General features: G+C 49.2%; 1 protein-coding gene and 1 long non-coding RNA gene across 2 annotated transcripts in view; one reads left to right on the forward strand and one right to left on the reverse strand.

Annotated features, from left to right (window-relative positions):
• LOC146761283 (uncharacterized) overlaps positions 1–25,911 on the reverse strand; it is an 86,913-nt gene that overhangs the window by 4,797 nt on the left and 56,205 nt on the right. The window lies entirely within an intron of this gene.
• On the forward strand, positions 8,633–19,553 carry LBH (LBH regulator of Wnt signaling pathway). The gene is made up of 3 exons (XM_015856942.3): positions 8,633–8,774; positions 8,945–9,047; positions 17,118–19,553. Exons 1-3 carry the CDS (start codon positions 8,749–8,751, stop codon positions 17,307–17,309), a joined length of 321 nt encoding a protein of 106 aa, XP_015712428.1. The 5' UTR covers positions 8,633–8,748; the 3' UTR covers positions 17,310–19,553.

The following is a 25,911-nucleotide window of genomic DNA, read 5'->3' on the forward strand; positions in this document are numbered from 1 at the left end:
CTGTGCTGGAGCCCACCTGGGGCTGTGCTCAGACCTGGTCCCGAGGTTCTCCTTGTGCCGTGCTCCAGGATCCAGGCACATCCATCCCAACTGTCCTAGCAGGGCCGTCTACACCTCCCAGGCTTGTTCCTTGCTGCACCCAGAGCGTTTACGGCCCCAAGGTCATTGTGCTCCACGGGGAGCTGCTCACAGCACCAGGGCCGTTGGTATCGCCTTGTGCTGGAGGTTTCAAGGCCCCGTGATCCTCCCTGCCCACACCCCCATGCTGTGTTTCTCCTGCAGGTCAGGGAAAGCTTGCTGTGCTCACTGAGGGAAGTGCAAGGTGCAGCAGACCTGAGTGAAGGTAGGGGAGGGCCATGGGGCCTTTAGTTGCTCTTACAGCTATGCAGGTTCGTGCAAAGCTCTCCGCAAGCAAGTTCTAGCCTAAGCGCTGATAGTAAAACCATAATATCACAGGATGGTTTGGACAGAAAAGGACCCTAAAATCCACCCAGACCCAACCACTGCTATGGGCAGGGCTGACCCACCAGCTCAGGCTGCCCAGGGCCCATCCAACCTGGCCTTGGGAACATCCTGGGATGATGGACCTCCAAGCTGAGACCTCACCCAGCGCTGAAGACCTGCTTCTGGGGCAACAAGACTACTTTGGGGGGGGGGCTTTAGGCATGTTGTGCCACCATGATCCTTCTGTTTCCCCTCCAGAAGCCTGGCGCTTTGATCTGAGCAGAAACAGAACAGTAAAGGCTATGTTTCCAGTGGTTCCACACTGGCAGAAGCAGCAAGTGGCTGGCATTTCCTCTACTAGCTGCCTGATGTCCTGCAGGCCCCAACCCATGCAGTACTTCCCTCCTCCTCTCTGCTGTCTGCCAGCAGCTGTGATTTGGACAGTGACATGTTTTGGAAGGTGGACTATGACTATGGTCAGGTTATGACTGACCATCCTTGTGGCCAAATAAACCTATTAGGCGATACCCCAGCAAGCACAGCCATCCTAAAAAGAAAGAATTCCCCACATATGTGCAATGAGGATACATATTTAGTGTACTGTGGCTATTAAAACACACAAGCCCCTGTTTGTAAACCCCCCAGCCCCTGCAGACTGATATCTTGAGAGGCAGCTGAAGCTTTGTAAATTAGAAGATGTAATTGGATCACAAGATGTGACAATACAGCTCAATTTTAATTATTTCTAATGCCATTCTAATATGTACTTCATCCTGAATATTTAAAAGCCCTTCCAAATGTATCTCACAAGTCTCAATATCAACCCAGTAACTGGATGTGGCATTACAGCAATTTATATCACCTCCTAAAATGGGGATCTAAATTAATCTCTCTATATCTCATTAGTTTAGCTATCAGAGATCTTTTACAAGATAATTGGCTTTCGGTGGCTTTAATTTAATTTAATTTATTAATATATTACATTTATATTTCATAGATGCCGTTTTAATTATTGAGCTGATATATCTCAGGAACATAATTCTTTTATACAGCATCAAAGTTTTGCTTTTAGGGCTCGAGAGCCTTCTTGAGATGTTTTAATGATAAATAATAAGCCTGTGTTTGTGTTTGCTTTTCCAGTTAATATCAATTTACGTTTGCCCGAGGTTCTCACGGTGGAAAATCAGATCTGGTTATGGAACATCCTGTTTTGCAGATGAGGGAAATGCTGTCCTTCAGCCAACACTTGCTGCTCCCAGGGCCATGCAAACTTCAGCCTGAGTGAGCCAAGAGGCTCCCAGGTCGGCTTGGATAGACAGACAGACAGACTGACTGCGTGACCCCAGGGCCTAAAGATACCTTCTCTCCCAGAGCAGAACAGCAACGCTGAAACATCTGACAGCAAATGTGATGATGATCACCAATGTTTAATGAATAATCCAGGGCAGTTTTAATATTTTAGCTTCACAGAATGCCTTCCATCCCCAGGAGCTAAAGCCATTTATAAAAGGTGCACGGTTACCAGCTCTGCCTCTTGTCATGGAGGCCACCGTCTTCAAGGGGACAGGGGATGTGATGGCAGGCAGAGCTGCTCCGCGGCTCCATCACTTCAACCGCTTCCCAAGCACGGACGCCGGGCTCCGTCGCGGAGGTGGAGGAAAAACAGCCCAAGGACCCCCTCTGCTGTCAGCAGCCACCATTGCAGAAGGCTCTGTCAAATGGTTCGCTTTGAAGCTTTTGAATGTTTTAGGCCTTAGGGTCTAAAATCTTCCCGAGGGCCATTCCCTGGTCTTTTCAGCATTTTATAATAACCTTAATAAAACCCAACTGTGGTTCTTTCTTCCCTCCATCCCCACTCTGGATGCTCCAGGCTGACTTTGCTCCTTCCTGTAAAGCTGCAAATGGGGCATTTTGGCCAATGCCATCCATGTGCCTCCGCTCTGTGAGCTGTGGGGCTCAGACACTGGGGTGCAGGAGAACCTGGGGAGCTGAGCTGGGCTGGGGATGCAGCAGCAGCAGGTCAGGCTGGCACCCAGCACAGCTCAGCTTATTATTTATAAATAATGAAATTCTTCATTGCATTAATCAAACCGATAAGGTCAGCTTGGTTCATTTTAGATTCATCCGAAGTGAATACCGCTGGTGGTTTGGTTGTCAAGGCCGGATGAAGAATCTTCCCCCAAAGACCTTGTGTGAAGCCAGCCACAAGAGCTTCATTGTACTCAGTTTTAACCCTGCTGTCTGAAATCCTGCTATGACTTACTGCTGATTTAGATTGGCAGCTTTAGTCCAAACCAACCACTTAACCCTTCGTCTACTGCAGCAAAAGGCTCTGTGCTGCTGCTCATCACTGGTGTGCTGCAGGTGGACAGGCCAAAGGACAGCATATTCTTGGCTCTACCAACGTAGAGTACATTGTGTTTTCTTCCTGCAGAAGGCTTTTATAAATGGTCTACTTTCAACAGAGCTCAATTAGATCTGAGAACTCTCGCAACGTGTCCACTCCTAATTATTGCTTGGAGACTTTGCGGTAATAGAAAGACAAATGAATGCAGAAGGAGAAAGCAAAAAACACAGGCATCTCCATGCTTTTCTCCTTGCTGCCTATTAGCTGTGCCCTGTGCCGTACCCAGAGCTTGGCTTTCGGAGCTGAACCTGTCTTCCTTCCCAGCTCAAACACCTCACTTTTCACCTCCAAAAAGTCAGAATTGTCCTCCCAAGTTTCTGTGCTGTTGCTTCTCAGTGCGACCACTGAGCACACCACCAGCTGATGGCACTGCCCCATTGCTGTCGGGAGATGAGAGGTTTGGAAAATGAGTGTCACTGTACTCAAAACACTTCAGTGCCATTGCTGCCATGCTTTTGATCTCCTTCCAAAGCCCACAGCAAGTCACACTGGCAGATGCTTTTTACTGGGACTTGATCATCCTGACTGTCATGAGGCACTGGGAAGGGCTGTTCTCTTCCAGCTTGTGGAGTGGCTGAGAAATGAAGGGGGAGGGGACTGCTGAGCCTAAGCCCCTGTGACCCCACACTCATGTCTCAGAGGGCTGACAGCTTCGGTAATGTGGGCTGGCAGGTGACCACAGGGCACGCAGCACAGGTCACAGCTCTGCAAGCTGGTTTGGGTGAAGAAGTCTCTGCATCAGTGAGACTGAATCCCACCCCTGCATCCCACCCTGCTCTTCAGCCCATACACAGCTGTACCCAGCAGTGATGCTGCTGCTCTCTGCATTTCTACTCAGGCTTGGCAAACAGCTCTCAAGAGCTCTCCTTAACCAGCAAGGACATTGTTTAAAGTTACTTGGAGGCTGGTCTGCTCTGTGTGGAGAAGAAAAAGTAAAAAAGGGGGTCTAACTCTCTTCATCCACCACCTAAAATGGAGGCTTAATGAAGAGAAGGAACCACGCTCTTTCAGGTACATATCGAGTGGCCAAAAGGCAACAGGCAGGAGATACAGGATAGAAATTCTGTTTAGACTGAAAGAAAAAATGTTCATTTTGGTGTGGTGAGGCAGTGGAAGAGGTGTTGGGGGAGGCTGAGGGGTCTGTGCTCTGGAAATGTTCCGAACTCAGCTCCACCACCCTCTGCAACTGTGCCTCCCTGGCAGGTCAGCCTGCTCTGAGCACGAGCTGCACAAGAGATCTCCAAGCTTTTAGTAGTGATTCATGGCATTCAGTACCATGAGCTGTTTCTGAGGTTAACCTGAGTGTTTACTGATGCACTGAATCACTGAGGTTGCTGCAGGGCCCAAATTAGTGGGACAGGTTTGGGGTCAGCCCCAGCATGTCCTAAAACCACCTGCTGAGCCCCCACCCCATTATTATCTCAGCCTCCACCTCCTCCAGAAGGACAGAGTTCTATGAGCCAGAAGAAATCATAGGAGTCCAAGGAGAGAGACTGTGGTCTGTCTCACAGGTGGCTTTCTCAGTCAAGGTGTTATTCGACATGGGTCTTGCTGTGGGGCTGTGGCAGAGGACCATCTCCTGCTGGCCAGAGACAGGACAGGACATCTCTGCAGTCTCCCAGGCTTGAAGTGGTCCAAGCTGCATTCTTTCTTTTTTACACCAAGTGGAAGTAGAGCAGCATGCTGGTTTCGGGGGAGAGAAAGGAGTGGGAGGCACAAAATCACATCCCATTTCCTCTTTTAAACACTTGGCAAGGGAGCGAACTTTCCATTCCCATCTGGCACAAGCAGACTAAACACAGGTTCCCTTCTGATAGCCATCTGTACTCTTCTGCTACCTTTTCCCATCAGTCCTCTGTAGCCAAACTGCAAACTCATGCACTATTTAAAGACACTCAGATTTAGGGAGTGTAACCAAACGATCCCTTTTAGTTACCTTCCTTCCAAGTTACCAGGCAGTGAGAGCCAAGCCAAACAATAGCACTGGTTAATCAACAGGCTCGGGACATGAAAGCAACTCCATTTCCTATTTGTGAATGCACAGATGTTGTTTATTTTGGATCTCCCCTTGTTGGTCCCCCAGGATTAAATCACACGCTTTTAGATGGAGTGTGAGTGACTGCTTTTCTATTGAGCGGCTTGTGTGGATCTGCTGCACCCTCATGGCAGGTATCTGCTGGACGAGGCTCTCCACAGGAAGCAGGGTGCACCGTGGTGCTGGGAGCATCGTGCTTCAAGTGAGATGGTGGTGGTGGTCCAGTAGCTGGGACTACCATAAAGGAAATCATTCCTGGTGGAGTCCACATCACCACAGATACTGACCCTCTTGAATCTGTTGGCTCAGTTTGTTGAACCAGCTTGGCACCGCTGTGTCCCATGGTGATGAGACCTTTAATTTCCAGAGGAGAAAGCAGTCTCTGCCCTCACCTGTGCCCAATAAGCTGCTACAGGCTGGCACACACTGATGGGCAAACAGCCCAGAAAAAGATGTGCATTGAGGCATTGGCAGTGCCCATGGAGGGGGCACAGAGTGCTGCAAAGGGGTGGTTAGTAGGATGAGCACCACTTGTCACAGCATTGGTTGAAGCTGTGTTTGCAATTTATGTCCTCACAGCAGGGTGCTTGTTTTAGGCAGGGAAGGGAGCCACAGCAATAGTTCTCTGTATTGCAGAAACACCCCGACTGCAAGACAAAGCTGGTGCTGGCTGAGGCTCTGTCTGGGGAGACTCCTGCCCACCCACGAACCTGCTGGCACCAAGCACTCGGTGGGAGTCTTTTCCACTAAAATAACACAGGGGATTTCTCCGTAGAGAAATCTGCTCTTCTTCTCACTGCTTTCGCATGGCGGGACTTTGTTCTGTACATCAAAATACACATTTACATACATTCCCCCTGCCTGGGCCAGGTTGTGACAGTGTCCTTCACACCAACATCATCTCCGCTTGGGGTCAGTTTAAGCCTAAAGAGAGGAAAGAGCATCCTTAGAGGCTGCAGAGCACAAACACTTTGGCTCTTCATTCCTGGTGTCCCTCAAGAAGCAGCTAGTGAATTGATCTGCCTTAGAAGGCCCTTGGGGCAGAAGGCACAGGATGACTGGCCTCCGTGCATAAGTAGGAAGCTGAGGATTTCATGGGATTAATTCTTGCTCCTTGACAGATGTAGGTCAGACTTAAGGTCAGAGCTGAGCATCATGGCTTGACTTAATAGGCATCAGTAAGAGACTTGCATCAGACCTGGGATGGAGCCCCGCACATGAGGAACGTGCTACCTCTTGCACATGTGCACGTGCAAAGCAGGGTGATGGGCAATGCTGAATCCGGGCACACCATGGCCATGGAGACTTGCACTGAGTCTCCTCTTCATGCAGAAAGAAGAAACAAGGCTCCTTATAGGAGCAATACTCAGCTCCCCTGTTTTGATGCCTTCCCAACACTTGGTTCAGGCCCTGCCTCATTCCCCAGGGGCATAGAGATGTCTGTCAGGCCCTGCTGCCATGTGAGGTGACATGCTACCAGGCCTGCAGCACCAGCCCTCCTCACAGGGCCTCACCTGCCTGCAAGCAGGGAGCCAAGCACCAGTGGGACACGCTGGGAATGAAATACATCCGTTAATAAATAAAACCTGAGTGCAACAAAAAGGGGGAGGGTGGTGATTCAGTGAAGGATCCAATTTTTCAAATGAAGATATTTTCCATACACCGATTCTGGCCAAAACGCATTTCATTTACGCTGACAGGATATAAATACCAACACAGACACACTTTGTTCCCAATTTGCCCTTCTGTGTTCCTGCTGCATCCAGGCCTTGCTACACGTCTGCTGCCTCTTTGCTGGGGCTGTGCTGGGCAGGGGAGGGCAGCTGTCCGTGTTCCTCAGCACTGGTGGCTGGTGTGAGCACAGAGCAAGCTCTGCAGGTTCAGAAGGCCAAGTGCTGCAGTGAAATGACATTTTAGATATATCATCTGTGTGTGTAACACAGAAATACCGTGCTAGGTGTCAGCAGGGCCAGGTTTGGCAGAACAGATGTGATGCCTCTTGCAGTAGGCACCAGAAGGAGGTGCTAGCGGGACACATGTGAGCCAAGTGAGGGCTCTCTGAGCACCAAGCTCTGCTTTCAGGCCTGATCCTGCCTTGCTCAGCACACACTTGAATGCATCCAAGCCCAGGGTGCTGGGTGAGACACTGGCCAGCAGGGACAGAGTGTTCACGTGATGCATCATCATTAGCAACAGAGAAGAAAAGAAAGTCAGGTGGAAAATGGGCTTGTTGCATGGCTACTTCTGGGTTCCTGAACCAGTGGTATGTCCGTGACCTCCATCCCATCCTCCCTTCTGCTCTCCTTTGCTCACCCACCACAGCTGGGCCAGCAAAGGTCCCAAACCAGCAAAGCTCTACAGTACACACCTATTGATCAGGACAAGCCCGAGGGCTCTGGCACACAGGACCACTCACCCACCAGCCCCTCTAGGCCTTCTGCTCCCTTTTTCTTTCAAGCACTGGCCAGTAGTCACTGCAAAAGGCAACACTGTGCAGAAAATGGCTGGAAGGAAAGAGTGACAGCCTTTTATTTCTATTTTTTTTTTTTTACATGAGGAAATAAATAGGCCATGTCCTTTAGCCAGCGTCAGGAGGAAGGGGTCAGTGCCAGGTGGGGCAGCATGCAGGTCTTATGTTCCAGTGGTCAGTTCCAAGTGAGGAGTTTATTTTATTTGCTTAGATACTTTCCCTGAAGGACACAGGGGGCTGTGAGCTCCTGTGAGCCGGATGGAGGCGACAACATGGGTGTCATGGCACCAGTGATGGCTGCTTGAGCAGCCCGACCCATCCCTTGGCCAGAAGGACACTGCGGTGTGTGTGGATGCAGGGGATCTGAGATGGCAGAGATGCCGTGGACCCCACAGCTACCACACCATCAACCTCAGAGCTGTCCACCTTCATGCAAGTGAATGTAAATGCAATGAGAAGCCCCTGAGGACTTCTTAAAGGTGGGACAGAGCTGCAGTGCTGCCAGTGCACACCTCAGCCAGGGCAGATCTCTATTCTCGTGCTTCAGCCCTTCTCCAAAAGGACAATTAATGTACCTATGGCTAATTATATGGATGAGTCTCACAGCGGCTTCCTGCCAAAGAGAGCACTAACAGCAACAACCCTCAAGCTCCCGTGCTGAGCCTGAGCCAGGTTTGTTCCTGGTGGCATTGGAGGGAGCTGAGCACCCCCAGCCCAGACGTCAATTGTTCAGCCTCAGAAACGTGCTTTGCAGGCTGAGCCTCGTCCAGCCTTATGACAGAGCCCACCAGCCTTAGGACAGAGCCCAGCAGCCTTAGGACAGAGCCCACCAGCCTTAGGACAGAGCACAGCAGCCTTAGGACAGAGCCCACCAGCCTTAGGACAGATTCCATCAGCAGAGCAGTGAGGGACCCTCAGGGCTCACCTGTACCCACCTGAGCTCCCATGAGCTGGGTCAGCTCCTTGGGACTGGCAGTAATGTGACACAGGGGAGGAGATGCCTGATGTCAAACACCCACATACGCCATCATTATATAATATCAAACTAAGAAGCTTACAATATCCGGCCGGAGGAATCACACACACCTATGCCCGCATGCACACGTGTACGGAGCACAACCGAGGGCAACCACTGAACCTCGCAGCCACCTCCGAGCTCTGCCCCCCGGAGCGGCGCTCCGAAGCCATTCATGAAATGCTGCCGTCATTCGGAGGGGCGGGCACTGATGAGGCCATGCCCCCTCAGCTATTTAAGGCGGCTCGGCGCTGCCGCCGGGGCTCAGAGCTGCTGCGGCGTTTGGGTTCTCCGTGTGGTCCCGTCCAACATCAGCCTCGTGTGCCTCGGTGCCCTGCCGCCACCCCGAGGGCGTGGGCAGCCTCCGCAGGGACTTCATGTCTGTGCTTTGTCCCCTGCCCTGGTGAGTGGGCGCTGCTGCTGCCCTATCCGGGGGTCGTGCGGCGGTGCTGAGCCCCGTTGTTCCGTCTCCTGCCCGCAGGAGTTGGTTGGGGTGGGGGCACGGAGGGAGCGGCGACCCTCGGTCCTCCCCGGAGCCCTGACGTTGGTCTGAATGATGTTCTTTGTTTCTAGCCCCGATTACCTGAGATCAGCCGAGATGACCGAAGTGATGATGAGCAGCCCGGCTATGGATGAGATCGGACTCAGCCCCCGTAAGGACGGGCTCTCGTATCAAGTGAGTATTCGATTCCCTGCGGAGCTGCCTGGGCTGGACTGTGGTGAATATTATAGCAAGTCCTGCAGTAAGGGCTGGTCAGTGAGCTGAGACGCTTGCTTGGCTAGTAGAATCTGTGTAAAATACGGCATAGTTATCTGCTCCGAGTACTTAGCAGAGTGCTTTGTTCCTGAAGTGCCCAAATCCCGGCTTGTTGGGTGTGCACAGAGGCTCAGTGGGAGAGGAGATGCCCTGCGGAAAGGTCCGTGTCAGGCACCAGGCTGAGAGGCTGCTGGGGTCTCTGCAACCATGGCTTGCAAATGAGTTGTCTGAAGCGGAAGGGACTTGTCTGTACAGCGCTTAAATCTTCCAAGCTATTCCTTGGTTTTCCGCCTGTTTGAAAGGGTTAAGTCTATTGTAAGGTACAGAGAGGCTGGGTGCAGCGCTGACGAGCCTTGAGGTGTGCGTGCAAACACATTACCTGAAGGCATGAGCTGCATCCATTCTGCAACTGGTGAATAATGTAATTAGCTTTTAACCTCTTAGTCAATAGCTGAGGCAAAGGGGTGCTTTCAATCTCCAGCCTCTATCCTTCAGCCTCTGCTTCCAGTCAATCACAGGGTGAGCTGTGTATCTTTGCCTATTAGATCCAAGTTTCCCTACTCTGGCAGGAGACTTGTTGGTGAGGTTTAACACATGCACAGCTCTTGTGTTACTCTGCACAGGGTGACTCTTCATGGCAGATTGCAGTACAGAGTTCTTCCTTTGCAGATGTGACACAGCCCATACGGAGGCACTTGCTCTATGTGGGCATTCAGATATTAGGTGTGCTGTTGTACACTTGCATATTTATGTCTGAAAAATGAGCTAGGAGCCTGTGACAGTGCTCTGAAGCATGAAATCAACAGAACTTTGGGCCGTGGCTCGGGCAGAAGCCAAAGCTGCAGGGGGGGTGGAGGGGAGGATAAATAGGGTTGCATTGCTTTTTTTGGTCAGAATTCTCCATCTGAACAGTGCAAATAATTTGGTTTATTGCCTGTTTGTGGAAATAGCTGTTTTGTTTTAGTGCTTGAGTTAGTGGAAAGCATATGGCCTCGCTTTCCTCTGCTATAGAGAATGTGTAACTGCAGTGGGAATGGCTGTGAGAGTTGAAGCTGTTGCACTAGTCTTTGCCAGATGTTCAAACAAGTGTCTTAAATGGGGCACTGTATGCAGGCCCACTCAGGTCTGGTATTGGTTTGCTTATCTAAACAGTGGGAGGCAGACTGGATGCCCCACTTCTTCGTGACTGATAGCTTCAGTGAGGTTTTACCCCTAGTGCTGATGACCTCAGTGAGTCTGAGTGAACTGGAGAGCAAACCTGCAGCTTTGAGTGGATCATCTGAACCTGAGGGTGCTGTAAATGCAACGACTCACATCTATGCAGGACTTGTCTATCTTGGATCTGTTCTCTGTAGTGATCTGGTCACAGGGTTCTCAGTGCCCATAGGAGCTGCTAACTGCCTGCTAGACTTTGGCTTCCTTGTAAGCTGAACTGATGGCAGAAAGGCCTGGAGTATTGAGAGGGCAGCTGCTGCTGAGCAGTGTGTGGGCTGGGGATGAGGTCTGCCTCTAAATCAGGTTAGTGCAAATAAGATTGAGAGTAGGTTGCAACCTTCTTCCTTTTAACTGCATGGCTGAAAATGTGGCTGTGCAAAGTGAGAAGTTCAAATCATCCTTAAGCAGCTGAAAATTGAAGTTAAAATAGCAAGGACAAATCAAGTGCAAATAGTATCACAAACCTGTTCTGTCTTGGGGTTTGGAACTTCTTGCTTCATCCTGCTGATGGAGGGCGTTGGGTATGTGTGAAATGGTATGCTGCTCTGAGAGCTGTAGTGCAATAACTTAAAACCAGGCAGAGCTAACAGAGCATGACTGCTCTGGCTCTGAGGCTTGAGCTAAGCTGCAGCATCCTCCCTCACCCACCTGCAGAGCAGCGTGCTCACAGTGAGTGTGACCACTCTTGGCTACAGGAAAAGAAACAGTGGATCCAGAGCTGTGAGAGCTGAGCTTCTAGTTTCCAAAGCTTCTTATGTAGTAGAACTTGGATATGTTCTCCTGCACAGATGACATAAAGCTGGGGTCCATTGTGCTGCCCTTGGGGCTGTGCGGTAAAGGATCTGTGACCTACCTCATCAATTACTGTTCTGAAGTACTTTTGTTTTCCTAGTAAAGCCTTGGAAGTAAACTGAGGAAACCAACACCTCCAGAGCGTAAACAAGCAGTTGGGTTCTTTCACCCCATGATACTCACTGAACATCAGGTCTCCTGCCTGTCTCACTGGTTACCTTCTGATGGAACTTGTGGCTCGTCAGCCTTTCTTCTACCCTCTCCATGTCTCATATCACACTCCAGAGTGTGCTTATATGTCCCCATGAGGTGTGCATCCCCCAGCCATGTTTCCTGGTGTTTTTTAGGCTGGACACGACTGTGATGATGTGAAAACCTGAGCTGCAGAAGTCTCATACCTATGATAACTGAGCTGTCTGTGTAGGCTTAGTAATTTGTATGTGGTTTCATTTGCACAATGTGCTTTCTCAGCACAGATACCTTTTTCCAGTTAGCGTGCCAAATGCTTGCAAGCTGATGTGCAAACTTCAAAGCCTTTTAGTACGGAGCGGCTTTTATTCCTGCATCTGTGAAGTAAAGCTGCTGTGAGCCCACTGAAGGTGGTGGAAGTGAATGGGGAAATCTGGATGCGAGTCTCGGAGCAGGGAGGCACAGACAAAACAGAAGATGCAGCTGAGGAGGTGATGTCATGCTGGGTCTTGTGCCTGCAGTGGAGAGCTATTTCTGGATCTTTAATAGACATCCCATAATTCCCATGGGACTGCTAAACAAAAAAACCTCATTGAAATGCAGCCGATGGCTCAAGATGCCCCTGCTATGAGCAGATGTGCCTATGGAGGGCTCTGTGCCCCTCCTGCCTGGTGGTCCCTGCAGAGCCAGTCTTTTTCCCTGCCCCTTGGAGCTGATGTGTTGCTTGCAGTTCCAGCACCAGGTAGACCTGTTCTCTACGCCCCCTTGTCCTCTAATGCCATCTTGCAGCAGTGTGGGTGTTGCTGCCCGATTGAAGGCTGACTTGACGTTGTCAAAACAGCGATGCAGGATCTTGCCTTGTTTCTTGAGAGTGGATCTGAGCACAGCTGAAAGCAGTTTGCCTGAAGTGTTTGTTTTAAGCAAATATCGTGTCCTAAGCTGAGCGTGCTACTTTGCTGCAGCCTGACTGGCTGGTCCTGTTGGGCCTTGGGCTGCCTTTTGGGAGACTGGCATGAAGAGGCTGAGCTTGCCTCATGCCATCAGCTGGGGTTTGGTTGTCATGGGGAACTTGAGCTCTTTAAGTCATGATCGCATCACTCTGGGATCTGTCTGGGTTAATCACAGCCACAGTTAGCTGCGAATGACGTCAGACTGACTGAAACTAGGTGAATAGGCTTACTGCCCCATCCGGTGCTCCAGGCAAGGGCCTGGGACATCAGTGTTGCTGGGGGAATTCGTGTCAGTGAGTGCAACTTCTTTGCTAGCCCCTGAGGAGCCGCAGTGCTGAGGGGCCTGAGATGCATCAGTGTGGAGTGTCTCTCAGCATTTCACTTCCCAAACAAGTGGGGAAATAAACAGCAGTAGTGCAGTGGGTTGGGGGCCTGCAAGGGAGCAACATGGGCTGGCCTGGGGTTGGGTGGTGCAGGATGGAGGCTGATTCGTCTTGTTTGCTTGTGAGGTGCTCCTACACCTTGATTTCTCCAAGAGAAGTCCTGTGTGGGAGCTGGTGCTCGCCACTGCTGGGAGGCCTTGAGTCTGGGCTGTGGAACTTAGGATGACTGAATTTAGGATAACTTTTACCTGTTCAGATTCCACATAACACAGTTACAAGATCAGTTAGCTCAATTACTTCAGGTTGAGCTAATGCTTATTCCAGGGTCTTGCACCTTTTTCTGAAGACACAAGCAGTGTATGGAAAGATCAGAGCTCAAATTAATACCTTCCCAGCTATCCTATGCAGGAAGAAGTGCTCTGCTGAAATTCCAACTGAGGACAAACAGCTCGTCCTAACGTTTCAGTGTGTTTTTTTCCCCTCCCTACTTGATGTCTCATTACTCTGATGGAAAATTGTTACGGTGTTATGCTGCTGAAGTTTCCCTGCCTCCGTCCCCCAAGACGTGCTTGTGACTGAGGAGTTGTCATAGTTCATAAACCTGAGTCACGCTGTGTGCATAACTAGATGGAGCTCGGTTTCAAGTCATGACTACTGTATGAGTGAAACTTAGCAGCGCTGCTTTTTGTAGCTGGAAAATTCCTCTGCAGAAGGCACCGAGATGATTTAAATACTTCCTGGAAGGAGCCTGCCATACCTATTGGTGACAGCAGAGTTTAGTTTCAAGAACTTATACTTCAAATCAGAAACCAGAAGTTTAACTTGATACTGCTGGAGAGGCCTAAAACTCATGTTTTAGTGCTGGGAGGGGAGGTGGTGTGTGTACCTCAGGGTATATCCTGTCCCTGAAGTGGTATGCATCTCAGTGCAGACCTTTGTGTCTTGTATTAGTAATACCACAATGAGGTAAAACTTTCCCCCCAAACAGTAACATAATCTGGAAAGATCTTCTTACCTTAGTTTCCCTGCAATATAACTGAAATAGCTTTCAGCCTCTCTGGGAGGGGAGATGGGCACTTTAACTCTTGGTGTGGAACAGAGGACACAGGTGGGTGTTGTTTTGGGTGTACAGGTGTCCATTGGATTACGGTAGCTCTGAACTAATCTCCTTAGCTGTCTGACGTCTCTCCTGCTTTTGGTGTTTCTCTCCCTGCAAATGCTCAGAGAGGCTATGAGCCTCCCCAGGGCCAAGGGAACTTTCCATTCTTGTTGCCAAGACTTCATTTGAGGATAGCGGAGCGAGATCATCTGAAACGGAGGCAAACATGACTTTCTGCAGATCATTTCAAGCTTTTGTTTCAAGTACTGCTTCTCACTGCTCTTACTGTATTGAAAGACCGGAGTTCCCAGAACATCATCTGGGGAGGCCCATGAAAACCAGTCTTGCTGCTGTAAATGAGAAGCAGTGTTGAGCAGAGCACGAGTGCGTATTGCTGCTTATGTTGTAAAGCTGTCAGGTACCTCTTGCAATGGGCTGGGAGCTGTGACATGCCACAGAGCTGGGGAAACCTGCAAGCCTTGCAGTCTGTCATATGCTGTGTTAGGGGGTGAGGGAGGGAGGAAGCATCTTTGAGTTACTTCTGACCTTGCTTTTGGCTGGCCTTCCCAAACAGCTGGTTGGTGGCTGTCATCTGGGGACAGATAGGTCAGCAGTAGGCTCACACTGATAAGTACAGGAGAGGTTGTGTTCTTTGTGTGCTGGGGAAATGCAGATCTGTCTTTCCATGTGGGTGAGCTGGGTAATGCAAGAGGAGAAGCTCGTAAGCAGGTTTCCACAGCCAGGCTGTCTTGGCTGCTGTGCGGGAGGGTACAGAGCTGGCAGGTTGGCTCTGAGCCTGCTGCACTCCTGGGGGGAGCTCACTGCAAGTGTTTTCCAGAGGTTTTTCTTCCCGTTGTCTAAGCCTGGAGAGGGAGCGGATTCTGCTCATGGGAGTGACAAACGCAACGCGGCATGGCCAGTGTGGATTAATGGAAAGCTGGTGCTTGCTAATCTATGTAAAAAGAGCCTTGCAACTCAGCTTATTTTGGGGGTGACCCAGGAGACTTTTCCATCCCATTTCCCTGGATGTGCAAACAAAGTCTTAATCTGAAAACCACTTCCCTTCAGTCCCTGCACTTGGCTGGCAGCGCTGCCCTGCTTGTCACATGCAAGGAAATTTGCCTTTGTATCATTTTTCCATTGATGGTCCACACCCCTCGAAAATGGAGTTGCAACATCTTGCTTCATGCTGCCTCTACGATTAAAAGACATGACTTAGTGGAAAAAATCTTGACCTTCTTGGGTTTGGTCTGTCCTGCAGCTATCTGAGATAAGATTGTGCTAGGTTATTTTTCATTAAAAAAAAAAAAAAGCTGTACACGGCGTTTCAGGGATCTTTTTAATAAGGAAATGACTGCTTAGCTTCTGGAAAGGGGGAAATATAAAACCTGTCAGACTGTTCTCAAAGAAACTGCTCCAATTTGACCCAATGTGCTTGAAATGATAGCAGCCAAAGGTTAGTTTAATTATTAGACTGCTATTTTTCTTGCACAGGAGGTTATTTTCATGACACTATCAGCTTATATAACCTCCTGAACCACACTTCTTTTTCCATTGCAAACAATGTAATGTCAAGGGTACTTTTTTTTTTCCTTCCTGTCCTGAGTTGAGATATGGGGTTGATGCTTTAGAGCTGTTGACTGTACTTCCAGTAATGCACAGGGTGACTGAAACTGCCTTTGTTTGGCTGCAAAGCCGTCAAGCTCCAAGAAATGGTTCTGGTCTCATCCTGAGAGTAGCACTGTGTGAGGGGAACTTGTGCATCAGTTCACTTTCATGAGCATCTGTTCCCAAAGTTACCCTGCCTGACTACACTAAGTAGCAGCCTGGCTTTTTCTAGTTGATAACCTAGTTCCTACAAAGCTTTGAATTCAAGGGAGAAATGTAGCTAAATACAAGAAACTGGACACTGTCAAGAGGTATCAGTGTGGTTAATAGTTTCTAGGCCGAAGAACATGTTGATGGAGTGGGATTTGGGTAAGGCTTTCCCAGGGTGGTGGGATACCTGCACGGTTGGCATGAGGAGTCAGGTGTTTCATACTCAAGGCTTCTGGGCCAGGAACCTGCTTTGGAGCTGGAACCACGAAGGTCAGAAGAGATGGATTCTTGCTCCCAACTGAGCATCCAAGTGCAGTGCTGCAATGTGAGGTTTGCCATGATGCTCTCTGCAGGGATGCTCTTGTGGCTTGGATGAATTCAGATGGTGTTTAGAGAAAGTGTAGCACATGGCTCCTCATGTCATCTACACCTCCAGGAAAAGGCATTTGGTGATAAGCCTCTTCAGGCTGTTTTAATGCAACCATGATGGAAAATGCATATGCAGATAAAATGTTCTGAAATAGAGCTGTTTAATCTTCTGGATACCAACAGGGGGGATCTGATATGGGAACTGGTTCTTGTCACTGAACAGTTTTTCTCAGGATGAGGTGGGGCTTGTAGCTGTTCCCCTAGCAGGGCATTCCTGTTCTCTTAGGTCTGCATAACTAAATGGCAGAGCAACTGCTAACATTCCAGCATGGCTGATTGCAGCTTTTCCCATACCTGTGTTTTTGCATTAGTTTCTGGAAGGATCAAAGCCTGTAGCCCAATGGCACTACCTGTGGGTATAGGCTCTGATGCTGCTGCTGTGTGGGGGTGGGGTTAGGTATTGCTTTGCATTTTGAGGGGCTGGGGATAAGGAGGTCCTTGTACTTTGCACTGTGGTGTATCATTCTTAGCTATGCCATAGGTACCTCCAGCCCTAAGAAATGTGGTCCCATTTTTGACCCTTGGTTCAGTTTATGGAACTGTGAAGAGATCATCTTCCTACTGAATTTCACTGCTGATGGATAGTAGATGTAGCATGCAGAACACAACCAGAATGCAGCTGAACTTCTCATGCAGACTGTTCCTGCTGCCTGGGAATGATGCCAGGCACAGACCCTTGCTGTGAGGGTGAGGACTGCTCTGGTGCTGTGCTACCTTGTGCTTCATTCCCCTTCTGGCAGCAGTGCCTGGAGCACGAGTGTATCTTGACTGACAGCAGGAAACAAGATCAGATTTGCAGATTGAGATAGCTCAGTTTGCAAACTCATGAGCATTCATGCAAAAGCTGTGGTGGGAGGGGGGTGAGGCTTTTGGGTAAATATCCAAAAGCGGGTGCCTATTTGATGAGCAAACGTATATGCTTTGAAAGCCTCTTGGGCTGTGCTGATTTCAAGTTCTCAGAGATTATGTAGAAGCTGAGGGGTTTTTCCCATCACCCAGTTGCGTTCTCTGTGTCCAGACTAGTCCACCCTGAAAACCAAGTTTGGAGAGTTGGATGTTAGCTAAGACTGCTTGAGAGCAGCTCCTCTCACAGGCTGTTTCTTGGCTCTTTCAGATTTTCCCTGATCCCTCTGACTTTGACTGTTACTGCAAGCTGAAGGACCGCCTCCCCTCAATCGTGGTGGAGCCAACGGAGGGTGATGTGGAGAGCGGGGAGCTGAGATGGCCGCCTGAGGAGTTCCTAGTCCAGGAGGAGGAAGAGGAGGAAAGCTGTGAAGATGCAAAGGAGGACAACAAGGAGCAATAAATGGCATCTGAGTAGAGGCAAGGGACTGCACCCTTCTGAAGGAAGAGCCACACCTTTTTTGAAAGTCTTTTTAAAGAGAAAGGACAAGTTCAACTTTGCACCTGCAAGATTTTAGTTTTTTTGTATTCTCTGTATTGAGAACTGAAGCCCTTGGTGTCACCAGACCTTCTGAGGGAGGAAGGAAGTAACGCAGAGAAATGTTTGCTGTTCTCGAGATCACTATCTGTATTTTTCTGAGGTGGAGGCAGCAGTGAAGTTCCAAGCACGTGATGGAGGGTGACCACCTGAGGGATGCTGGAGGGGGGAGCTTGGGGATGGGGAATGCAGAGGGAAGCCAAGCAGAGCAGTGTTCAGCTGGGAGCTGCCTTTGACCAGGAGCCTGAGAACAGAGCGGTCATCTCAGATTTGCTTTTCCTAAAGCTTCCATTTTCTGTGTCTGGAGGTGGAAGGGTCTGTAGCAAAGCATCACGAAACGCTCTAGTGCTGAGGGACCTGTAGCTTTCCCCAGTTCAGCACCTCCTAGGGTTAAGTGAGCATCCTTAGGAGTAGTGGGCTTCTTGCTCTTGCTCTTGAGCCTGTACCAGTCACTTTCCCAAAGCTGTCTTTTCACCCTCTGTTTGCCTTTAGACCTTTCAATGCTGAACAGCTGTATTTGCAGGGTAATGTTAGGCTGCTGCTTGTCATCTCTACTGCTGCAAGGCCCTAGCTGATCTTGCAGGCGGTTAGCTTGAGGTAGTGCAAATTTGATGTAAAAGACATCCGTTTGCAGCATGAACTAATGTAGATTTGAACACGTGGATTTTTCTCTCCTATTTGCCAAGGCTTCTGTGGTTGGTTTTGTCTTGTTCCAGTGCCCAAAGCCGAAGGATGGGGATTGCACCTACTTGCCTCAATGTCTTTGAGGCTGTAGGGTTTCATATCTCAACTTTCTGGCCAGTGGGCTTGAGAGGGTTGGGGACAGGCTTAGCTGCTCCTGCAGGGACCTGCAGAAGGGGAATGCTGCCAGACTGGAGGTAATACAAAGACTAAACACCAGACAGTGTGGATTATCAGTGAGGAGGTGGAGGGGAGCTCTCTAGGGAGTGTTAGCCTGAGCATCCTGAGACAAGATGTCTGTTTTGTGGCAAGGATGAAATAGCTGTTCGTGGGTGTTTAATGGAGTGCAGACTGTTCTATGAAGTCTGTGTTTGGGTCCTTCTCACCATATCGTGCTCCAGTGAGGAGCAGTCTGTCTCTGTTTGGGTAGGAGGGAAGTCTGCTGCCACGTGGGGTAACTCACCATTTTCCTGGGTGATGCTCTTGTGGCTTAGTGTGGGCCAGCTCAGGGAGCCAGTTGCTCTTGGAATAGGATGAGAACAGTTACTACCTAAACCAAATCCGGGGTCACAGAAGAGTAAAAGAAATGTCAAGGCCTTAACCAAACTTTCATAATAATCCCAATGCCACCCTCGTTTGCTTGTAACAGGTTCCATTTTTAAGATCTATTTGAACATGTGTATTTGTATTTTTAATACCTCATGAGTAGTTGAACGCTGGCAGGGGTCGGGAACTGCTTTTAACATATTAGCAGGATCATTTTAGTCTCGTCTTGCTTGTGTTTTAAACATAATGGCAATAACTTTTCAGCTCTACATAACTGTTTAAGGCAGGTGGGAGTTTGGAGGTGAGCTTGTGTGAAGCAGGAGAAATTCAGTGTTCCCACACTGCAGCTGGTCTCCAGCCTTGCAGGCCTGGTTATATTCTCCCTGCCTGTCTGGGTGGATGGTTTATCACTTAATGGTCATCATGTAGTGATACTGCTTTCTCTGATGGGTTCGGCTGTTGTATCTGTAACACTTGTTCTAATCTTGCTGTCTTACCCGAATGAGCTTATACACCTGTATACCAGCCAGTTGTCCTATCTCTAAGTGTTACTCTCAGTCTGTACCACCAAGTCAAAGCTGTATATCAAAGATACTATCATCTGGCAGCAATGAGATGGCAATCCATGGACTCAAGACCTGCTGTCTGCCCTAAAGACTCGTGTATTTCTGTCTGCATCCTTTTGTGGAAGTATCGTGTATATTTCTATTTGTTGAACGCATCTAAAGAACAAAGCACTCCAGTAAAACTACTCCTGTTGTAGGATATACATTCTCTATTTCTGTAATTCTTTTTGAGCCTCAGGGAGAAGCTAGCATTTTTTTCAAACTACATTTTTGTCACTGTGACAGTTGTAAATAAAGTTTGAAAATGCTTTCCAAACATACTGCCTTTGTTCTTAATATTGGATGGGTTTGGATGGGTGAAGCATGAAGTCACGCTCATGAAGAGCTGCAACTATTCTTAGCCGTGCTTAGTAGTAGTATGGTACCTGTGCATCTTACCTCCCCTGAGCAACAAGTGTGAGGATGTCTTGCCTTGTATGCTGTCAGTGCTTCAGCCAACCTATGTGCATTGTCTGCTTTGGCCCTTTTGGGTCTAGAGGGCAGCTCTGGAGCAATCAGTTATGCTTTTCAGTCTGCCTGTAGTTATATGCTTCAGTTTGCAGTGCTGTCAGAGGAAGATCTAGAAGAAGCAATGGGTGGCCCTGAGCCTCCCTAAGGGCACTGTTGTGGGTGGTGTAATTATTTTTCTTTGCATATAGAGCAATTTATTTCTGTTCTTACCTTCATCCCTCCCACCAAAAGCAATACCTTTGGCTGTCATTTGAACTGCATGTGTTTGTTCTCCTCACAACTTTGCCCTACGATTGCTAGCGGTGATACAGCAAGCTGTGTACTGCTGTCCTGCTTAGCTCAGTCTAGTCCCTCTCCCAGACACTTGTTATTTTTGGTGTGTATCCACTTCTTTGGTTTTATTGGAACACATACTCACCTGAGACACGCTCAGTAGGTGAACTTTTGGTATCTGGGTGCGGGTAGGTGAAATTACTGCTCTGCAACAAAGATAATTTGCTGTCACTAGGGCATGTGGCAGGTAATGACTATCCATTGCAGCTCCTTACTGAGACCTGTGTTTCACACTCAGCCCAGGGCACACGAGCAGGGTGAGCAGGAGCTGGGATGTGCAACCTGGCTGTCACAGCAGGCTGCAGTCACAAGTGAGGCACGATGGCAGACACTCTATTTTGAGAGGCTTGAGGGCTGGGAGCACTGAGCAGGGAGGGAAGCCACAAAGGAAACATGCACTGAGCTCTTGTTCGCTGCCAGCACTGTAACCACACTGTTACTGTAGCATCGACCATCAGATTCATCAGATAAAAATAAGCAAGGAAGTCAAGTGTATGAGAGGGAGAGGATGTCAGAAGCCACTCATGAAAATGTCACAGCAGCCTTGCTTTTATTTTCAATACTTCCTTCTTTTTCCCTGCAGCCAGTGAGCTTGGTGGGCAGGTATTTCCCACGGCACTCCCGGCAGCAAGCACCGCTTTCCCAGACATCCCATGCTCTGGGTTTCTGCATGGCTGTTGGGTTTGCTGGGAGCTGCACGGCCAGACCCACGGCTCTGCTGCAAGCTGCTGCTCCTGCAGGCTCCACAGGCCGATGCTGTCAGTTCTGCAAAGGTGGAGTTGGCTGCAAGCTGCGCTCATGGAAGAAAAGAGGGTGGAGGAATTTCAGGTGTTTGAAAATCTTCCCCACAGGTCGTCTGCATCCAGCAGCCTGAGCCAGGCAGGCTGCAATCAGCTTGACAAATATTTGCCAAGCGTAGGCCTTCCTGCACAGTGTTTGACTGCTCTTTTCCATGGGGGTGGCTGCTAGTGCTGTGGCTGGAGGCTCTGCCTTGGGTGCTGCCAGTGGGGTGATGACAGACCCCTTCCAAACAGCGCCTGGTTGGGGATGGGATGGTGCCCTCCCAGTGTCCTGTGGTGTGAGGGTGAGCTGGCTGGAGCCAGGCATCCACGGAAGCTGCAGCACTTGCAAGCAGTAAACACCCTCGCAAACTACCTTGTGTGGGAAAACCCTTTGCAGCATGCAGAGTGTAGTGTGCTCGCAAGATTTGCCACTCAGCCCCCTCTCCCCTCCTCCCATTCCTGAGAAGCTTGTCACCATCTACACCACCTTCTAAGCAATTGCTTTAATCCCTTAATGCTCCAGCATTGACACCTTTGCAGGAGGGGTGAGGTGTGGGGGTTGCAGCAGGTGCTGGAGAAGGGCTTTTTTTTTGTGCACAAACCCACTCTGCAGGTGGGAGTGAGGGTTTTGCTGACCTACACCGGGATTATGATCCTCTGCACCAAGACAAGGGAGCTTTGTAGTTCTGAATCTTGTGACCTGTCTCCCTGTGGGAGCTGAGCTAAAACAGGGTTTGCCAAAATGTGCAGCAGGAAGATATCAGTTCCCAGCGGGGGCCTGCTCTGGGTACGTGTTTGCAGCGAAGGCCGGGGCTTGCAGGTGTTTTTATGGGGTGCAGACAGCCTTGCTGTGTACCACTGAGTACACACAGCGTGTCCTGGCCCTTCCCAGGGCCTTTCTGCATTGCCCCATGTATTTCGGTAAGACCATGTTCTCACAGTGTGCTTTCTAGAAGATTTCTGCATCTTTCTCTCCCAGCAAAACATCAGGCACTTGTCTGCAGAAGAATCTGGATGAAATCAATTGCTGTCAAGTTTGAGGACGCTCGGTAAGAAAAACATATCAAGAGTTGCTCTGGAAAGATACTTTCTTTGAGTTTTGCATAGGAGGACAGAGAAAAGCTCCCAGCTGCAAGCACCAACAGCGCCTCATGTCCTGGCACTGGGCTCATCACGCACAGCTGCCTTCATCTTAATTAAAGCCTGAGAGTCTAGCCTGAGATAATTGTTTTGTCTCTTCCTGTACTCCACGGAGGAGGTAAACATCTCCAGAAGATGATTCATGTTAACAGCCTATCTGGAAAGAATGACTTCTTGGAGGTCCTCCGGCTTTAAGTAAAGAGATTTAGATAACCAGGTAGTTTGCATGCCTGGCTCTCAGGTAACTGAAGCTGAACCTCACCCCTCATTTCCCTTGTGCTCCCGCCTCACAGGATTTGTGTCTTCATGTGTCCAGGCCTCTGTTTCTGTGGCATGAAGATCTTGAGCTGTGCACTGTGTGTTGAGCTCAGCCACGTAAACTTCACGATCCTTGATCGCCACAAAAGAAAAACCCCACACAAACCAACAGAGTGTTTGTGAAATAAGATGAAACGGAGTAAAAAGAAAAACAACAACAAAACGAGGACTGGGAAGAGTGAGAGGAAGATGGTAAGAATGTGGAAAGAAGATGGTAAGAGCACAGTCATACTGAAAGCTGCAGTAGATCCCATTGACTTCAGGGAGACACAACCCCGTGCTGAGTGCTTAGTACTTGATCTAGCAATTGGCAGCCCTGCCTGTGGCAGGGGGGTTGGAACTCGATGCTCCTTGAGGTCCCTTCCAACCCAAGCCATTCTATGATTTCTGCATTGAACTTTACCTGTCTTTTGGCTTTGGCACTGCTGGATGGTCTGATTCTGGTTTCTCCTTTGTTTCCACACATGGGTTTCCTTTCAGGGAATCCTCCACTATAGATGTGCCTTTGACCACACCATTGTCTTTCCGTGCACATTGTAACAAATGACAGACAAACACCATCTATTTACCAGGAATTCATGGTCTGCATGATTCAGGAAGAGCTGCTCTTTCCATTCTAATTTCTCACATGAAAATGTGGCTGGCTTGAGTATTTCTTATGAGCATTTTTCTGTTCCCACACAATCCAGCCCAGATGCTGTCAGTGATGGCTCACCTGTGCAGGCTGCCTACATCTGAATCTCTCCATGATTTCTCCTTTGCCAGAACCTTGCAACTGGTATGGTAGCAGATGTTCCACCAGGGAAGAATACACGGGGACCAGCAGCATAGCAAAGGAAACAGCAGTTTCCCTTGTTTCCTCCCTGAATGCAGGCGGTGTAACACCTCTTGAAGCATTTTGTAGGATAAAGAGCTGTGAGCATTGGTAACAGATTGCCACTTGCTTTGCAGCCAGCTGCAGATGCGGCAGTATGTGCTGATCCTTGTGCAGTGAAATGCTCGATGAGCAGAGCGGATGGAAGGCGCTGTGAAAACACAGTGGGATAAGCATTATTAGCATGGATGGTGTTTTCACTGTGTGTAAGTTGATGCCTGCGTAGCCATTAATAGAAAGAGAAGTGAGAAAATGATGCCTCTAAAGTTTTATTTCATGTCTTGCCTGCTATTTACTATGCTATATAAAGACCCAGCCTGGAGCTACTTCAGTGAAACTATTTGAATTCTTAACGTGGGGATGCAGGTGGAAGTGTTTGCAGGGTTAGAGCTCATTTTCCTTGCTCAGCTGCCTCACTCCTCCAGACAAACATCGGCCTTGAAATCTGAGCGCTAAAGTTTCATCTGTGACCGAAACAGAGTGAAGGACCGTGGCAAGGATGGGTTATTGGCAGGAGCTGATAACAAGCTAACTTGGCTAATTACTGTTTTTAAAGTCCAAAGTCATTGGAAAAAATGACTAAAGTTACAGTTCACACACCAACGATGAGAAAAAAGCTGACTGGAATGTCTGAGTCACCACCCTGAACACTCCTAATTATAAGGAGATATACATTTTTATACGCTGTGGTACGTATCACCAGTGTGTGCAGATGCTTGGAGGAGCCCGCTGGCTATTGCTGGGGGTGCTGCCTGCCAGAAGATTTGAGGCTGGGTGACATGATCCGGTGGGCTGCTGCAGAGGGTCAATTTTTTTGTGTGTTTTTCTGGTTTCTTTTTTGTTTTAATTTTATTTTTCCCATAGGTGATGCCAAGAGGATGCTCTCTCTGCAGGGTGAGCCCATGCCTGCCATCCATGCCCACTCAAGGGTGGGCAGAGCAGCAACTGCAAGACCAAGGTAAACAGTGGCAGCGTGGTTGAGGGAAAGTGAAAGAGAATTCAAGGTGCTTCTTCCTTTCAGAGAAGCATGAACAGATCAGGACTCTTCAGAGATGAGTGTAAGCTCACGGTGAAGCCCCAGCAGGACCTGGCACTTAGCTCCAGGCTGGTTTGCATCCTCTGCCTGATCCCATTTGCTTACGAAGGGGCCAGCCCGCCTTGCACGAACCTACACACAGCTGTACCCCTTCATATTTTCAGACTCATCTTCCCAGTCCAAGTTCGGGCAGTGTACACAAGAGATCCAGTGGCTCCTGGCCCCGTCTCCCACTCCAGTGCCCAGGGGCATCTCAGAAGGCAGCAGGGCTGCACAGGCTCTTTGACCATCATGTGGGCTCCCCTGACAATCCCAGAGCACCAAGCACATGGACTCCCACATGGCACATGGGTGCAGTCGTCTGCACAGAAAAGCATAATGGTGTCCTGCCACCAAGTGACCTCCCGAGGTGCTGGTCCTGAGGCGGTGGCAGCCCCCAGGATGAAGTGTGCTGACAATACTTTTCCTGGATTACCTTTGCACCCATGTGACTGAGCTTTCTCAACCAAACATGCAAGCAATTTTAAGAGCTGAGGCCTCATTAGAAAAATAAATGCTGAGCTTGTGACAGGTAGCTCATGTATTGAGCACGATTACTTGATAAGCGTAAAGCTCTGGAAAAATCCAGCATGGAAAGGGTTAGAAGCTCAGCTGCGTAATTCCTTTAATAAGTTGTTTTGTCATAAGCCTGTATCATAAATGGGCGGGAGTGGGGGGAGGCGGTGGCAGAGGAGGAGGAGCAGGGCATAGATGAAAGGCTGCTTATAGCCTCCGCAGGCTGAGGAGGGTGAATGCCACAGCTCATTCGCTGGGTGCTAACTGATGTCATTACCTGTTTCTTTCCTGGTGAAATGGTAATGTCTCACCTGTGGTTTGACCTTGTTCTTCTTTTGTTCAGAACCTGTCCCCTCCCTTCACCTCCTCCCATTGTTCCCTCCTTGGGGATGAGAGGGACGGTCCTGTGTTCCCTGGGGGTGTGGATGGAGCAGTCAGGGGGCTGAGGGAAGTCATCAGAACATACCCAGGAGGAAAGAGGATAATTTATGACTTTTGGACCGCAGGTTTCCAGCATGGAGGCTTGTGTCCTCCCAGACAGACCTCAAACTCTCCTGCTGTGCTGGGCATGCCACCAAAATTCCTGCAACCCACAAGCAGAGCTGTCCAAAGAGGACAACGCTGTATTGCAATGAGGGCTTGTTGCTTGGTTTTTTGTGTGTTTGATTGTTTGTTGTTTCATTTTTCCATGTAATCTTGTAGGAAAATACCACATTCATGTCTTTTGAATGGTAGGGCTGGTTCATACTCACCTGCCCTGCTGCTGCCCTCTGGGAAGCCCTCAGGCATGAGCACAAGCAGGAGGGCTGGAGATGTGTTTGTGCTTTCCAACCAAGTCCTAGAAGAACAAGGAGAAGATGATACAGCAAATGCACATGCAGGGACGAATTGGTGTGTAGAAACACCTCAGCATCTTGTCTTTGCACAAGATATACCCTGAGGTGTATTTGGGGTTGTTGGGCTACCCTGCCACCTGGCAAGGATTTCCTCATAGAGCATGGTGCTGGCAGGGTCTGGGGGTTTGTGGGGTCTGCCCTATGTTCTCTGGGACATACCAGAATATGGCAGTCTGGTTTATCTTAGGGAAATAGACTAACTGGTTTGAGCGCCATAGAAAAGAGGAAGG

The sequence above is a fragment of the Coturnix japonica genome, chromosome 3 (genome assembly GCF_054131305.1).
Source record: "Coturnix japonica strain WE chromosome 3, WE-NBRP24, whole genome shotgun sequence".
Classification (NCBI taxonomy): domain Eukaryota; kingdom Metazoa; phylum Chordata; class Aves; order Galliformes; family Phasianidae; genus Coturnix; species Coturnix japonica.

Excerpts from the sequence above, each read along its gene's own strand:
- LBH (XM_015856942.3), top strand. The coding sequence starts at position 8,749 with ATGTCTGTGCTTTGTCCCCTGCCCTG. Across the intron at positions 8,775-8,944 it reads GTGCTTTGTCCCCTGCCCTG|CCCCGATTACCTGAGATCAG; the intron begins GTGAGTGGGCGC and ends CTTTGTTTCTAG. Across the intron at positions 9,048-17,117 it reads AGGACGGGCTCTCGTATCAA|ATTTTCCCTGATCCCTCTGA; the intron begins GTGAGTATTCGA and ends TGGCTCTTTCAG.